This window comes from Phoenix dactylifera, chromosome 15 (genome assembly GCF_051530095.1).
Source record: "Phoenix dactylifera cultivar Ajwa chromosome 15, Ajwa_hap1_PhDact_Kaust_v1.1, whole genome shotgun sequence".
NCBI classification, from domain to species: Eukaryota; Viridiplantae; Streptophyta; class Magnoliopsida; order Arecales; family Arecaceae; genus Phoenix; species Phoenix dactylifera.
In genome coordinates this window covers 1,536,778-1,551,444 of record NC_143204.1, presented here as the reverse complement: position 1 = coordinate 1,551,444, position 14,667 = coordinate 1,536,778, and the positions used below count along the sequence as shown (strand labels likewise).

Here is a 14,667-nt window from a genome sequence, read left to right as displayed (position 1 = left end):
AGCGTCACCAGCGATCGTGCTCATTAGATAAGGATCGGGCTGAGCCAGGTTGTTATACCTTAGGAACGAGTTCGCTGCAAACCCGTACGTAAGGGGCGAATCACATTCTTAAGTAAGTGTATATCACACGTCTCAATCCAAAAAGCTCTTTTCAAATTTTTTTTGAATTTATTTTAGTAAATTATTCTTTTATAATACTATTTTAAAATAATGACATAGCAAATTTCTAGGCAACAGTCTTCCAATAGTCTAAACTTGATTACACTAGAAATTCCTTAAAAAAAAAAGAAAAAAGGTTATAACTGGAAGATTTTCTTCTATGATAACAAGTTTCTTCAGGATAAACATATGAAATATGAAATTACATACCATATAACTCCAGTAACCAAGCCTCCCCAGGTGTGCTAGCTCGCAACCAATGGAAAAAATTGTAAGTTTTCTATTTAGTTTCTAATAATATGTTCATATATGTAAACTATAGATGTACTTGTTTCTTAACTGTGCACTAGTTATACAGTTTGCGGCGGCAAGCGCTGCTGGATCGCCCATGACGCCCATCTGCGTCATGATGCCAACAATGCCCATTTTACCCAAGTTTAAAATTTTATAGCCCTCAATGCGACAAGTCCACAAATCAGAGTGGGTCGGACTGCCGGAAACGCCTCCCAGTCCACGCAGAAAGCAGGGGCAGTCATGGGCTGGTAAGAGGGAAGCAACTCTCGTCAGCACAGCCTTGGGCTCTTCTTTGTTACAGCTTGGGCTTCCGCATTGGTCCATCATCCCCTCACAAAGGGGCATGGGTTCCTCTTCAAGCCGCATGGAGACCTGCTCGAGTCTCCTTGATCCACCTACTTGATCCAGCCATCCCAGCAAACCAATCCCATCCCACCCTGAAACCATAAAAATTTATGTGGGCTAATTAGGTCCCAGCCTGGGGACTCCCACACGCAAAGCCCAGGAAGACAGCGTGAACCAAGGAAGAAGCCCGGGCCCACTCCGGGGCACGACCGACCGTCCTCGTCCAGGCTGGACGGCGGCTCGGTGTCCCAAGCCCATTGGGCTACAGAGCCCATAAAAGAAAGGGGATTCGGTCGCCCTCTCCCCCCTCTCTCGCCCTTGTTCGCTCGCTCTCTCGCTAGGGTTTCCAATGCGCTGAGGGCCTCCGACCCATCATCTCGCCATCGGCCCCGATCCACCATCTCTCTTCGAGAAGGGGGCAAGGGGTTAAAATAGCAGAAGAATTCAAGGATCAGAGTTTCCCGCCATCGCTGCTTCTCTCTCCTGCTCTCTTCATTCATCGTTCGCCTCCATCCCCTAGGGTTCGACTCGAGGTGGTCCACTTGATCGCAAGCCTCGACCTCGGATCTCCGGTAAGATTCGCTAGATCTTTCTTCTCTTCTTAGATTCTTGTGGGGTTGCCCGGTTTTTTCTCCGAGTAAGATTTGATTTCTTCCGCGAAACCTCTTCGTCAGTCGCTTGCTTTGGTTCCGCTGTCGTTGTTATAGGCTCCTAGATTTCTTTTCGCGTTTGGTTTTCGGTGTGTGTTAGATCTATTTAGTGTTCGATTGAGAGAGGAGAGGGAATAAAAAAAAGAGAGGGGATTTTCTGGCCTAAATTGTTACCGGATCCCATGGATCTGGCAAGTGATTTCGATTCCGGAGGCAAGTCGTGTTGCTGGGCTTCCGATCCAGAACGACTCGAGAATTTGGGGTTTTTTTCTTCCTTGGATCAGTGTAGAGGAGGTTGGTCGCCTGGGAAGGTTTCGGTTACAACTTACATGGGCCTTCCTCCCTGCCCGCCTGCGAGAGCCCAGATAAAAATATCAGGTAGCTGGAGGGAAGCCCAAAGGCCGATCTATCTGCTTAGGTTCACCATCCGTTCTGCGACTGCCGTGTCGCAGCCCGGATGGGATCACGGGCCGATGCTGCATGAAGCATAGGGAGGCCCCCGTAATACTCTGCTTGATGTCTTGGGAATCATGTGTAACAATAATTGCACGATATTTAGCAATGGGCTGAATCGCATATTGTTTTCTTTTTTATTTGTTAGTCATGACGTTGAGGCCTAACTGCGTGTTGTCTTAGAGATTTCTTGAGGCCCTAATGTGAGTTAGAAGGATACATAGCGAGAACCCAGCACCAAGAATGCTTTATGAGCCACTTGGAGACCCATGGAGCCCCCTGTGGAACCTTTAACGTATAGGTGGGAAGGATGTGGAATTTATGTTCAGACGTGTACCATGGTGAAAACCTCCTATAGAGAGTCAATGGGCTGAAGCTGTATTGGTCAATTGCCTTGGGGCTAGGGGTATAGAGTTGAGGCAGTTTGTGGGATGTCTTGCTGGACTGGATTCATTTGGAATAGGAATGACATATTATTTCTTCTGTATCTTCACATTTAAGAAAATCACAGTCACTGTTATTAGAAGCAAGATGCGACCTTCGTGCTACTCTATGTCGTTTCATATTGTCTTTAATAAACAACAACATATGCTTTCACTGTTTCTCTCCACCTATAAGCTTATCCTTGTTTCGGGTCAACTTCTTTTGCAATTTTGAATTCCTCCTTGCAATTCTTGAGGGCGCACTACCCAGACTTCAAAATGTCACAGGCACTAAAAAAAGGGCATAGGCATAAGCCACCAGATGTCATGCTTAAGTTTATGAGAATTTGCAGAAGAATAATAAAAATCATTTGGAAATAAAAAGAAGCAATGTTCAGGACGTGCTTGTCCTTAGGGTTCGTTTATTACTCTAAACTTGCTGAGATTTTATAGCAGATATATTGAAATTGGTTGGCTATGTTTTGATATCATAGATGCCAATGTAGAGCGTATAGCGCACAATAACTTATTCTTCCATACATAAGTTATATTCTTCAGATCATACACCTATATGCTAAAATATACAAAAGCCCCATGACCCTGACTTTTATAACAACAATAGAATGTATGAAATAGGATGTATGATACGTTATAATGAAGCATTTTTCGTATTCTGTATCTCCTGTTACTCGTAATCTAAATCCTGAGATGTATATAAAACTTCACTTCTAGTTCTGGTTTATTTGATTTTCATGTACTTTTTACTGGCTTCACATTTTCTTAACTACTTTCTTATTTAATTAGTTGCTTCATTTCATGGGATCAATTGATTGCTTTTTTGATAGGTCCTCGAGTTTAGTTGTTTATTTTTTTGGTCAATTGAAGAAAACAATGTCTTCAAATGTTATGTTGGGTTTAGTTGCTGGAGAAGTACAATAAAATGCACAATCAAAGTCTCTTGCCCCCTGTTTTTGCAAAATTCTGGATTGTAGCTTTGTTTTTCTCGCTCACCTATTTTTCTTGTTCCAACAGGGATGAATAAGATTAGGTTTTCTAGATTGCTGCTAATGTACTTTTGAGGGATCCTCAATAGAATAAAGATGAGTTCAGCCATTCCTGTATGATATATGGAACATGATCGACCAGTGGAAATGTTCTAGTGTTGCCATGTATATGTAGAGAAGCAGAGAAGCAAACCAGGTGGCTGATCTGTTGGTCAATTTGGCTACTGCAGACAACTCCTTTTGATTGAAGCATTCCCATAGCAATTGGCAGTAAGAGCCTCGGCTGAAGCCTATGGGATAGGCTTTGAGCATGTCTAATAGACTACAGGTCCTTTTCACTACCAAAAAAAATAGAGCTCTTTTACTTTCATTTCTAATTGATCAAAACATGAGAATTCAGAATTTGCACTCAAATTAATAAAAGAAAGAAACTTCCCATCATTAGCTTATCAGTTCTTTTTAGTCTTAGTGTTCAAAAATCAAATCATGAATTTTAATTTGGTTAGTTTAAGAAAATATCTCTGAGACTGGGTAGAGTTCTTCCTCCTCCCTCCCTCCTATCTATGTCTGTTTAATTCTTTTCTAATTAGATATTGGGAGTTCTGTCCTTTGCCATCTTCATTTCTTTTCTCTGTACCATAACCCAGCCACAAAAAATTCCTAATCCTTCTTTAATATTCCTGTCAGGATTAGATTTGCTGTCACTACAAGCATTTTCATCCTTTCTCACACAACTTCTGACCTTTCTATCATATGTTTTCTCTCCTTGTATGGGCCATTAATTGAAAATATGAACACCTTTCCATGCCAATGCTTCTGTAAATCCTCTTATGGGCTCATCACTTTGATCTCAGTCGGTGCTAGTTCTATGCTTCTTTGAATGCATTGATTCATCATCTTGACCTCCCCCATTTTACTTCACATCAATCTCATCATTCATATCAATGCAATAATATGGTCCATGTCAGAAGATTTTGCTGAGCCTAACGATGCGTGATGCCAAATAATGATTTTCCTATACATTCAAAAATTGGTCATTGTTGTTTTTATTTTGCTTCATGGAAATTTTTATTTACCAGATTGATGTCAGACAGCATTGATTAGGGAAAATTCCGGGATGCTTAACGGGTTGTTTTGGGCTAAAAGGGTAAGGAAATTGCGCAAGAAGCTATGGTTTATATTGGTAGCCATTTGGGTTAAAACTTATGTCAAAAAGATGAAGTTTTGAGGGTTTTATGTGAGCTGGAAGTAGAAAAATGGGAATAAAATTTTGTTTGTTTTGTGAATTTGTCGGTTCATTGATGGATGGATGGCTATAAGTTTTGTGGCTTTTAGTTGCTAGGGTTTAGTGAGGATGGAATTAGATCTGAATTTGAGGTTTTAGGGTGCTGTGATTAAAAGAAAAAAAGAAAAAAATAGAGATTTTCTAGGCATCACACCTAGAATTCTGTAGGCATCACATCTAGAGTTAGAATTGCATCGTACACCTCTAAAAGAGAGCATAGTTGCTTAGGAAAATCTCTAAAATTTTGTCTATCTTTTAATAATTAGAGATTACAGCTCTATATACAGAGTTCTAATACTCCTACTAGGACTTGGACTTCAAATAACAAGTTTGTTATTTTGACTAACCAAATAACAAGTCTGTTATGTTGACTAATAAAAACCCACTAAAATGATAAATAAAGCCCCAAAATATAAATGGACCTAAGGTATGACCCATGAGCCATATGACAGCCATATCCAGAAAATCTGAAAAATTGCAAAAACATCCGACTCTAAAATTTTAAGAAAACATTAATAAGGATGAACCATATTATAGTACTGTTGAGAACATCAAATTGAGATTTTTTTAATGACGAATTGATCCTAAGCGAGGTTCCAAGAGGGCCCCATATTATCCAACACATTCCAAATCAGGGTTCGAGCATTAGAACTAACCTTAGGATGTCTTTTATAGGTCTTCAGTGGTTGCTGCCATCATCCTCCGTCTCTCCTTGGCTTGAGAAGACTCGACTCCGACGAGTTAAAAGCATGGAATTTATCATAAGGATCATGATCAAGCTTTTAGAGCTCTTCATTTGTGATTAGAGTGGGCCTCGAGCCTAAACTATATTCATTTTCGGTTAGGCTTCGGGCCAGGCCTATTTAAAATTTTTCGGTGCCCAAGTCAGGCTCATGATCAGCTCTATTTGTAATCCATGTACGCTCTAAAAGCGAGCACCCTCTCCATCTGACGAGATACTTTTGGTAGCCACCACCTTTTATGGAAACCACTTGATGGTTAACAATGTCTTCAATCTCCTCCTTCAAATGTGGAGCTGGTGGAAGTCTAGTAATGTGGGTTTCATGTTGTGCATCATCATCATGGCCTTGATACAAAGTGAAATCTTCAACATTAAAGACATTACAGATCTCGTATCTTTGAGTAGGTCAAGAACATAAGCATTAGGGTTGATTTTCTTGAGAATCTTGTAGACGCTAGCACTTTTTGAATGAAGTTTCTTGTATGTAGCCTTAGGATAACATTCAGGCCTACTCCTCTGAATTCAGCAGACCATCTCCTTAAATCAGTTTGTGCTTTTTAGCCTTCATTGCTCAAGGCAATCTTTCTTTGAATTTCATCATGTAGCTCATGAATATGCTTGACAAAAGCTTCAACTTCAACACTAGGACTTGCTTCAATAGGTAGAGGAACCAAATCAATTGGCTTCCTTGGAATTGAACCTGTTGCAATCTCAAAGGGACTATGATCTATAGTTCAATTTACCAAACTGTTATAAGTAAATTCAGTCATAGGAAGAACTTGGTCTGAATTATTAACATGTTGGTGATCACAGAGACGAAGCAAATCACCCAAAGTCCTATTAACAGCTTCCATTCGACCATCAGTTTGTAGATAAATGAAGAATTTTCAGCATCTTCCGTAAAAGTAACTCATAAATTTTACATCACGATCAGAAATAATAGTCTTAGGCAACCTATGAAGACAAACAACTTTTTTAAAGAAGAGTTCAGCAATATGGAAAGCATTGGAAATCTTTGATAAGATTTGAGGTGAGCCATCTTAGAATAGCGATCCACAACCATAAGAATAGAATCATGATCGCTAAGGGTCTTTGGCAACCCTGGGATAAAGTCTGCTTAGATCGTGCTAGGGCACATCTGGCAAATGTAATGGAGTGTATTGACCTGATTATTCTTTCTTTCCTTTGGAATTTACAAGTCCGATATCGTAAGACAATTCTAGCAACATCTCACTTCAAAGTAGGTCAATAGAAACAGTCCTCAACTATCACAATGGTTTTATCTCTTCTAAAAATGACCAGCCATCAACTGGAATTCAAATCTCTAATGACCTCTTCATGTAAAGAGGTATTAGGCAAGCAAAGGCAAATTTCTTTGAATAGATGCTCATCATTCAAAGAGAAATCTGAATAGTCAGCATGTTGTCCAGCCATCAAATCAATACATATGATGCTAAAATCCTTGCAAGAAGAATAGTCTTTCTTAAGCAAATCAATGTCCATAACTTGGTTAGCTATAGAAGAAAGAATTAGTGCCAGTCGACGCACTACACTGCTGAGAGCATCAGCTGGTTTCTTCTTAGTTTCAGCCTTATGCTTGATAACAAAAGCATCTTGTAAGAAAGAAACCCGCTTGCCATGGGGAAAGCTCAATTTCCTTTAGGAGTTTATGTGTTTGAAGGCTTCATGGTCGGAATGCAATACAAACTCCTTAGGAGTAAGATAATGTTGCCAATAAAGAAGAGCTTGAACCACAACATAGGATTCTTTATCAGAAATCGAATACTATTGCTTAGCTTCATTCAACTTCTGGCTAAAATAATCAATTGGATGGCCTTTGGCTAAGTACACCTTACATGTCACAAGACACCTCGAACATCTTAGAAAAATATGGAAGGCGCAAAACAGGTGCTTCAATCATCCTTTAACTTCTTCAAATGCTTTTGTTGTTTCCTTGGTTCGAACAAACTATACTTTCATGCAATTAGTGATTGGAACCATTATAGTGCTGAAATTTTTGATGAAACCCCAGTAGAATGTAGCTAATCTATGAAAAATTCGAACTTCATGCAAAATAGAAGGAAAAGGCCACTTGACTTTTTCCGAATCTCCACTCCTTTAGAAGAAACAACAAAACCCAAAATGAAAATGTTTGAAGTTATCAATGAACACTTCGTCAAATTTATGTAAAGTTTATCTTAGCAAAGATCACTCATAACTTGTTGTGGATGATAGATGTGCTCCTCTTTGGTCTTACTATATATCAAAATATCAATAAAATAAACAACCGTAAAGGAGTCAATAAAGGGCTGTAATATATGAGTCATGAAGCCCATGAATGTGCTAGGGGCATTAGCAAAGTCAAAAGGCATGACCAGCAGCCCATAGAAGCCATCCTTGGTCTTGAAAGCTGTTTTCCATTCATCTCTAGGTCTTATATGAATTTGATGATAGCTATTCTTCAAATCTATCTTTGAAAAGATGTAGAACCTCCCATGACATCCAATATATCATCAAGATGAGGATTAGGGAACCAATACTTGACAATAATCTTGTTCATAGCTCAACTATCAGCACACATATGCCATAAACCATTCTTGTTTGGTGCAAGTAAACCATGAACAATACATGGACTCAAACTTCTGCAAATATGTTCCTTATACAGGAACTCTATTACTTTTGAGTTCAGCATGCTCAGTTGGATTCATGTGATAGGTGGAAAGGTTAGGCAATTGAGACCCCAGTATAAAATCTATAGCATGTAGAAAATTATGCAAAGGAGAGAGTTCATTAGGAAACTCTTTAGGTGCTACATAAATCTCAAGCAGCAACTTAGTCACTTCTGGAGGCATATTTGAGTCATAACCAGCAGGTGTTTCTTTCACTTCTCGAGCTACTACAGCACAAATAACACCCAATTTCATGCTCTTAGCTTGAAAGCATTTCTTGGTTAGGATAATGAGATGTGTCATCTTGTTTTTTGCAACAACTTCAGCTTTTGGCTCACCAGATTTCTTCTTTTCAGCAATCTTGATCACAAAGCTAAGGTCATAGGCTTCAAATAATTGTTTTCTTATCAAAAAAGAAAGAATAAGTGTTTTCTTTACCAAAATGTTACACATCTCGATCACAAAGCCAAGGTCGACCAAGAAGAATATAAGCAACTTTCATAGGAATCACATCATACTATACAGAATCTTTGTAAGCAGTAGTGGAAAAGGAGACGATATTTATGAGTGACCAGAATGGTAATGGTGTCAATCCAAGCAACCTTGTATGGTTGAGAGTGGAAGCTCGAGGCGTTCAATTGTGGATGCCGAGACAACATTCATATAGCTTCCTCCATCAATAATAGGCTTCTTTGCTTGTCTTCTGCAATGAACCAGGATCTGAAAAATTGAGGTATGCATCCAATCTTCTTTCTCCACTTTAGAGGTTTCAAGTATCCTTCAAACAATGAAAAGGAGGGAAATATCTACCTCATCCCCTTCCAAATCATCAGCTGCGTAACTCCTCATAGTGATCCCACACTTCTCATTGTCTTCCTCTTGCGTTTGCTCCTCTTCCTTTTGTTATTCTACACCAACATATAGGCTATTCTTTCTTGGACATTGATACCCCATGTAACCAGGCTCCTCCATACTTAAAACAAGTGTTCTTGTTATCCTTCCCATTAGGTCTATTAGTCGCAACTGTCTTTCCTTTAGAACCAGTCCCATAAGAAGAAGAAGGCTTAGACCTATTGGAATGACTGAAAGATTGTGAAGGTGCTGATTTCATGCTACAATTTGCATCATCAAGCCTCTTAGCTGCAACCTCCCTGGCTTGAGATCCAATTTTTCTAGTAATAGAAATCTCAAATTCTCTTGAATAGAACCCGGCCAATCGGAGAATATCATAGGATCAATCGTTCCTTCAAACTTCAAAACCTCCATCCAAACGTTTTTTGTGATATCATCAGCTGTATCATATGGTTCATAATGAGCTCTTTCCAAAAATTCTCTAACCTACTGAAGATTAGGATTTTGAGGAACTCCTTGGACACGAACAGCTCTCAAACCACATCATTGGGGAGGATTTTCTTGCTGGTTTTCAAACTGGTTCTCTTGATTTTCACCATTCCCAATATTATTCACTTTCAGATATTTCTCCTTGAGCACCAGCTGTCGGATTATAACTAGGTTGAGAATTCCAGCTTTCAACATCATCAAGCCAAGTGTTTATCCCATTTAGTTGCTCCATGATTCTGAGCAGCATCTCATCTTGTTGGATATAGTCTTCATCTAAGAGGCCTTCCAATACCTGTCAACATGTTGCAAACCTCAGCTCTGATACCAAACTGATGTAGGACAGCATTGATTAGGAAAAATTCAGGGATGCTTAATAGGTTGTTTCGGGATAAAAGTGTAAAGAAATTGTGTAAGAAGCTAGGATTTAGTTGGTATATCAATGGAGAGCGATTTGGGTGCAAAATTGAGGCAAAAAGCTGGATTTTTGACAGTTTTATGTGAGCTGGAAGTAGAAAAACAGGAATAAATATTTTGTTTGTTTTGTGAATTTGACAGCTATTTGATGGATGGGTGCCTATGGTTTTTGTTGCTTTTGGTTGCAGGGTTTTCTGGGGATGGAATCAGATCTGAATTTGAGGTTTTAGTATGCTGTAATTAAAGAAGAAAGTAGATGAAAAGAGATATTTTCTAGGCATCACACCTAGAATTTTATAGGCATCACATGCAAGGTAAGAATGTTAGATATTGACCTTCTCAAATTTGATTGTGCATAGCCATTCGGTCAATTGCCAGTTGTGTCTCTGTTGCATGCTTGTATATCATTCCTACATGCATAGTATCACTTCCTACTCTAATAATTACATCATCTTCTTTGTTGAATTCTGAATTTTTTGTTTCTTTTTCATTAATTATAAATTATATGCTGTCAACTTTAAGATGAGTAGGATAGTTTTTTTTAATTAATGTTACGAGGACTTAACATGGAAAGAGAAAAGGGTGATAAAGAAGTTCTAGATAATTTTATGTCTGAAGAGCTGCACCATCAAAGGTGTATTGTCTTTCGTCTGAAAGAACTATGTGATGTTTGGTTTTTAGTTAAATAAGTGCACTGTTTAGGAACGGAAGGAACTGGAAATCATGTTAATAATTGTTCTCTTTTCATATAGTTTCTCTTAAAGCAGGGTTCGCTTTTTTTTCAGCATGGCAGGAGCTAGTGACACTGAACCAGTCAGTCCAGAAACAACAACTCCACAACCTTCAAGGCGCAGGAGAAAGAAGTCATTGGTCTGGGAACACTTTACCATTGAAGCTGTGTCGGGAGGATGTACACGGGCTTGTTGCAAATTGTGCAAACAAACCTTCGCTTACAGTAGTGGTTCAAAGATTGCAGGCACTAGCCACCTCAAGAGGCACATTGCTCTGGGCTCCTGTCCTAAAATCAAAAATCAGGAAAAGAAACAGCTTGCACTTACTTCAGGTTCAAAAATCGATGATACTTCCTCTGAACCACCTCCCAAAAGACGTTACAGAATCTCTGGCTTTGCAAATGCTGCATTTGACCAGGATGTTAGCTGCGTTTATCTTGCAAAGATGATCATTGTGCATGACTACCCTCTTCACATGGTGGAACATCCTGCTTTCATATCATTCATTCAAAGTCTTCAGCCTCGGTTCAAGATGGTAGACTTCAATTCCATTGAAGCAGAAATATTAGCCATTTATCATAAGGAAAAGCAAAACCTCATGCAAGTCTTTGGAACTATGCCTGGAAGAGTCAGCCTCACCATAGGCTTGTGGACAACAAGTCAGACTCTCGGATATGTCTGTCTTACTGGACAATTCATCGACAGTGACTGGAGGCTGCACAGAAGAATGCTTAACTTCATGATGGTATCGTCTCCTCATTCAGAAAATGCTCTTAGTGAAGTTATTGGGGTTAGCCTTTCAGATTGGAACATGAAGTCCAAGTTATTCACCATCACTTTAGACAATAATTGCTCGTCCCATGACATCTATAGTGCAAATCTCAGAGATCACCTGTCCAACAAGAACACACTCATGCTCAAAGGTCAGTTGTTTGTTGTCCGTTGCTACGCCCATATCTTGAATGTAGTTGCTCAGGATGTGATTGCTTCAATTCATGGTATTATATACAACATCCGTGAAAGTGTGAAATTTGTTAAAGCTTCTCTAGCCCGTGAAGAAAAATTTGCTGAGATTGCCTTACAACTTGAAATTCCTAGCACAAAGACCTTATCTCTTGATGTTACAACACAGTGGAACACAACTTACCTCCTGCTGGTGGCCGCCCTGGAATATAAACAAGCATTTACTGTCTTGGAGACATGCGATGATAACTATAATGAAGCACCATCGACTGAGGACTGGAAGAAGGTGGAGATTGTTTGCACATATCTGAAGCTTTTGTATGATTCTGCAAATGTCATTATGGCAACAGCTGATCCAACTGCAAATATATTTTTCCATGAAGCATGGAAAATCCAACTAGAGCTGGCTACTGCAACAATGAATGAGGATGTTTTGGTGAGCAGCATTGCTAAAGAGATGCATGAGAAGTTTGACAAATATTGGAAAGATTGCAGCCTTGTCTTGGCAATTGCTGTGGTTATGGACCCTCGTTTCAAGATGAAGCTTGTCGAGTTCAGTTTCTCAAAAATTTACGGTGCAGATGCTGCTAGATATGTCAAGGTAGTGGACGATAGCATTCACGAGCTCTATCTTGAGTATGTTGCCCAACCACTTCCACTGACTCCAGCTTACGAAGAACAAGGGGAAGCCACCACCAACAACATCAATGGCAATGACAGCTGTCGGCCTGCAACCCCGGCTTCCACTGGTGATGGGCTTCTAGACTTTGATCTCTATCTCTCTGAGATGGCCGTGAACCAGCCAACTAAGTCAGAGCTTGATCAGTATTTGGAAGAGTCCCTTGTCCCACGGATCCAAGAGTTTGATATCTTGAACTGGTGGAAGCTCAACAATCTCAAGTATCCAACGCTTTCCAAGATGGCTCGGGATATCTTGGCCATTCCAATGTCCATGGTGAGTACAGGCTCCTCCATATTTGCCAGTGGAACTGGGAGCAGAGTGCTCGATGAGTATCGAAGCTCCTTGCGTCCTGAGACAGTGGAGGCGCTGTTCTGTGCAAAAGACTGGCTCCAATATTTGCCCACCATGGCAGAGCCACCATCAACAGCTATCGTCAAAATGGAGATGTAGGTTATGCATAAATATTTTATCACTTTTTTTTAGCAGCTTTCATGTATGGATGAGCATATATTGCTTGAGTGCTGCATCAACTTGTTAACTTTGTAGGACAATGACAGGGCATCCTAGCACTCAGCTTTATTTGCTGTGTATTGGCTTCCACTTATCTTTGTCGGACATTTTAAATGATGTCTAGTTGCTTCATATTCCGTTTCATCTGTTGCAGCATTTGCCTAGGGTATGTGCTCATGAATCATTTTAGTTTAGATCTCCCTACGGTTTCATTTTTTTTTTCTTTTTTTTTTTTGCTTTCTGCAAAATAGTATGGAACAAGCAATAATTCCTGTCCGATAGATGATGATGTATTTGTAATGATCCGGAAAACCGTTGCTCATGGCGGGATACTATCAGGGGAATACTCTCTTATGATCTATATATGATTTTATTGCCTTGTTATGAGGGATGTTGTCTGTCTTCAAGCATGTGTAGTCTTCGCAGTTTATGACCAAAATATTTCGTGGAGAGGAGGCTCCTTTTTCCTAATGTCAAAACATCTGCTGATCTCAAGCGGAATTACTACGGATTTCTACTGTTTATCATAGCAAACGAAAAAAAACGTTATAACAGTTATAGTAGCTATTTTTCATTTTAGACAGCAACTTTTTAAATTTTAATACTAAAATGATTGCTAAAAATAATAGCTGTTGTAATGAAACATAATGGATGATAAAAGAAATACAGTGGTGCTATCTTTTCCTTTTTTTATTAGATAAAATAATATATTTTTTGGACCTTATAAATATTTTTGTAGGAATTTTGACAAAAATTAAAGTTTGAAGAACCAAAAAAAAAAAAACACAAAAGAAATCATTATAATGAGAAACAACAAAAAAAATAATAGTTGTTATATTTTTATTTTTGTTATTTATTTTAATAATTTAATGAGAGATGATTGAAACCATTCTAACAATCATTATAATGGTTGTAATAAGCAATATAATGATATAATGTTTACGAACGTTGTTATTTAAAATCATTTTGGGATAAGTTTAGGATGCTTGTGGCGATAGAGTTCATGGTGATACATCTCGAAACCGACCTATGCTGATAGAATGAATCGAGCAATGAAAGTTGGCCATTCAAAGCTTGCTAAGTTTCAAAAAGCCTGGTATGAATGGCTAGTTGAGGAGAGAGGAACTGTGGCCAAGTCGTACTTTAATGGCTAGTTCTTGCCGGCAAGAGCCTGGCGTGTTCGTCGCCGTCTACGGCGGAGGTCTCCGAGAAGGCAAAGAGGGCTCCAACGGCGAGCTGAGGAGAGGAAGCTCGGGTCGCTGGTGGGTGCTCCGTGTGCTCGTCGTCAGCCGCAGTGAAGCCTCTGTGAAGGAAAGCCAACTCTAACGGCAAGTTGCAGAGGCCAAGAAACATGGAGATCCCCTACCCCTATTATTGCTGGTGAACACTCAACGACAACATAGGTTCAACCCAAGAAAACTTCTAAATGCTCCCCTCCTAAAAATCAGACCTTTGATAATGCGTCAACATTAGTGGCGACAATCTCTAAATTTTCACCACTAACGAGTACTCACTCTGAGGAGACCCAAGATCCATAGTCTATGGGAGTTAGTGAGGTCCCATTGTTCAAGGCTGAATCATCTAGGGTAGCTTTCTCTAAAGAGAAAAGGAAGAGATCACTACTCAATAACCAAGGTCAACGGTGGTTGCCAGGGTCTGCCTCGCCTCAACAAGCCAAAGGACTAGTAGTGGAAGGTAAGCCTGGAAGCTATGAGGAGCATCATTATTCTACATGTGAGATCCTGGAACTGGGCTCGGTCCACTTGACCAGCCCAGCCCCAAACTTTCGGCCTCATGTGCGTCGCATGTGAGGGGGTGTGATGAAGGAAAGAATTCATCCCGAAAGCTAAGGATGCCTGGTTTTTTTAGGGCTCCTTCCTCCTCTTTGAAGCCATCCGAAGCAGAGCCGCCACGCCCACCCTCTTGGTGGGGGATTCTTCTTTCTTGGGCTGCTGGCCGAGAGAGAGGGAGAGAGCCATTAAAACCAGGATAGCTTTGGCACG

The 14,667-nt window shown here is 39.8% G+C and overlaps 1 protein-coding gene across 5 annotated transcripts; it reads left to right on the top strand.

Annotated features, from left to right (window-relative positions):
• Positions 1–1,071: 1,071 nt before the first annotated feature.
• Positions 1,072–12,796, top strand: LOC120107079 (zinc finger BED domain-containing protein RICESLEEPER 2-like). Of its 5 annotated transcripts, XM_088711327.1 has the most exons (4): positions 1,113–1,370; positions 3,356–3,655; positions 9,967–10,092; positions 10,564–12,796. In XM_088711327.1, exon 4 carries the CDS (start codon positions 10,565–10,567, stop codon positions 12,602–12,604), a length of 2,040 nt encoding a protein of 679 aa, XP_088567453.1. In that variant the 5' UTR covers positions 1,113–1,370; positions 3,356–3,655; positions 9,967–10,092; position 10,564; the 3' UTR covers positions 12,605–12,796. The 5 variants fall into 5 exon arrangements, with proteins under 5 accessions (XP_038976162.1, XP_038976159.1, XP_038976160.1 ...); XM_039120234.2 differs by lacking the exon at positions 3,356–3,655 and having other exon boundaries at positions 1,072–1,370; XM_039120232.2 differs by lacking the exon at positions 9,967–10,092 and having other exon boundaries at positions 1,082–1,370.
• Positions 12,797–14,667: the final 1,871 nt, after the last annotated feature.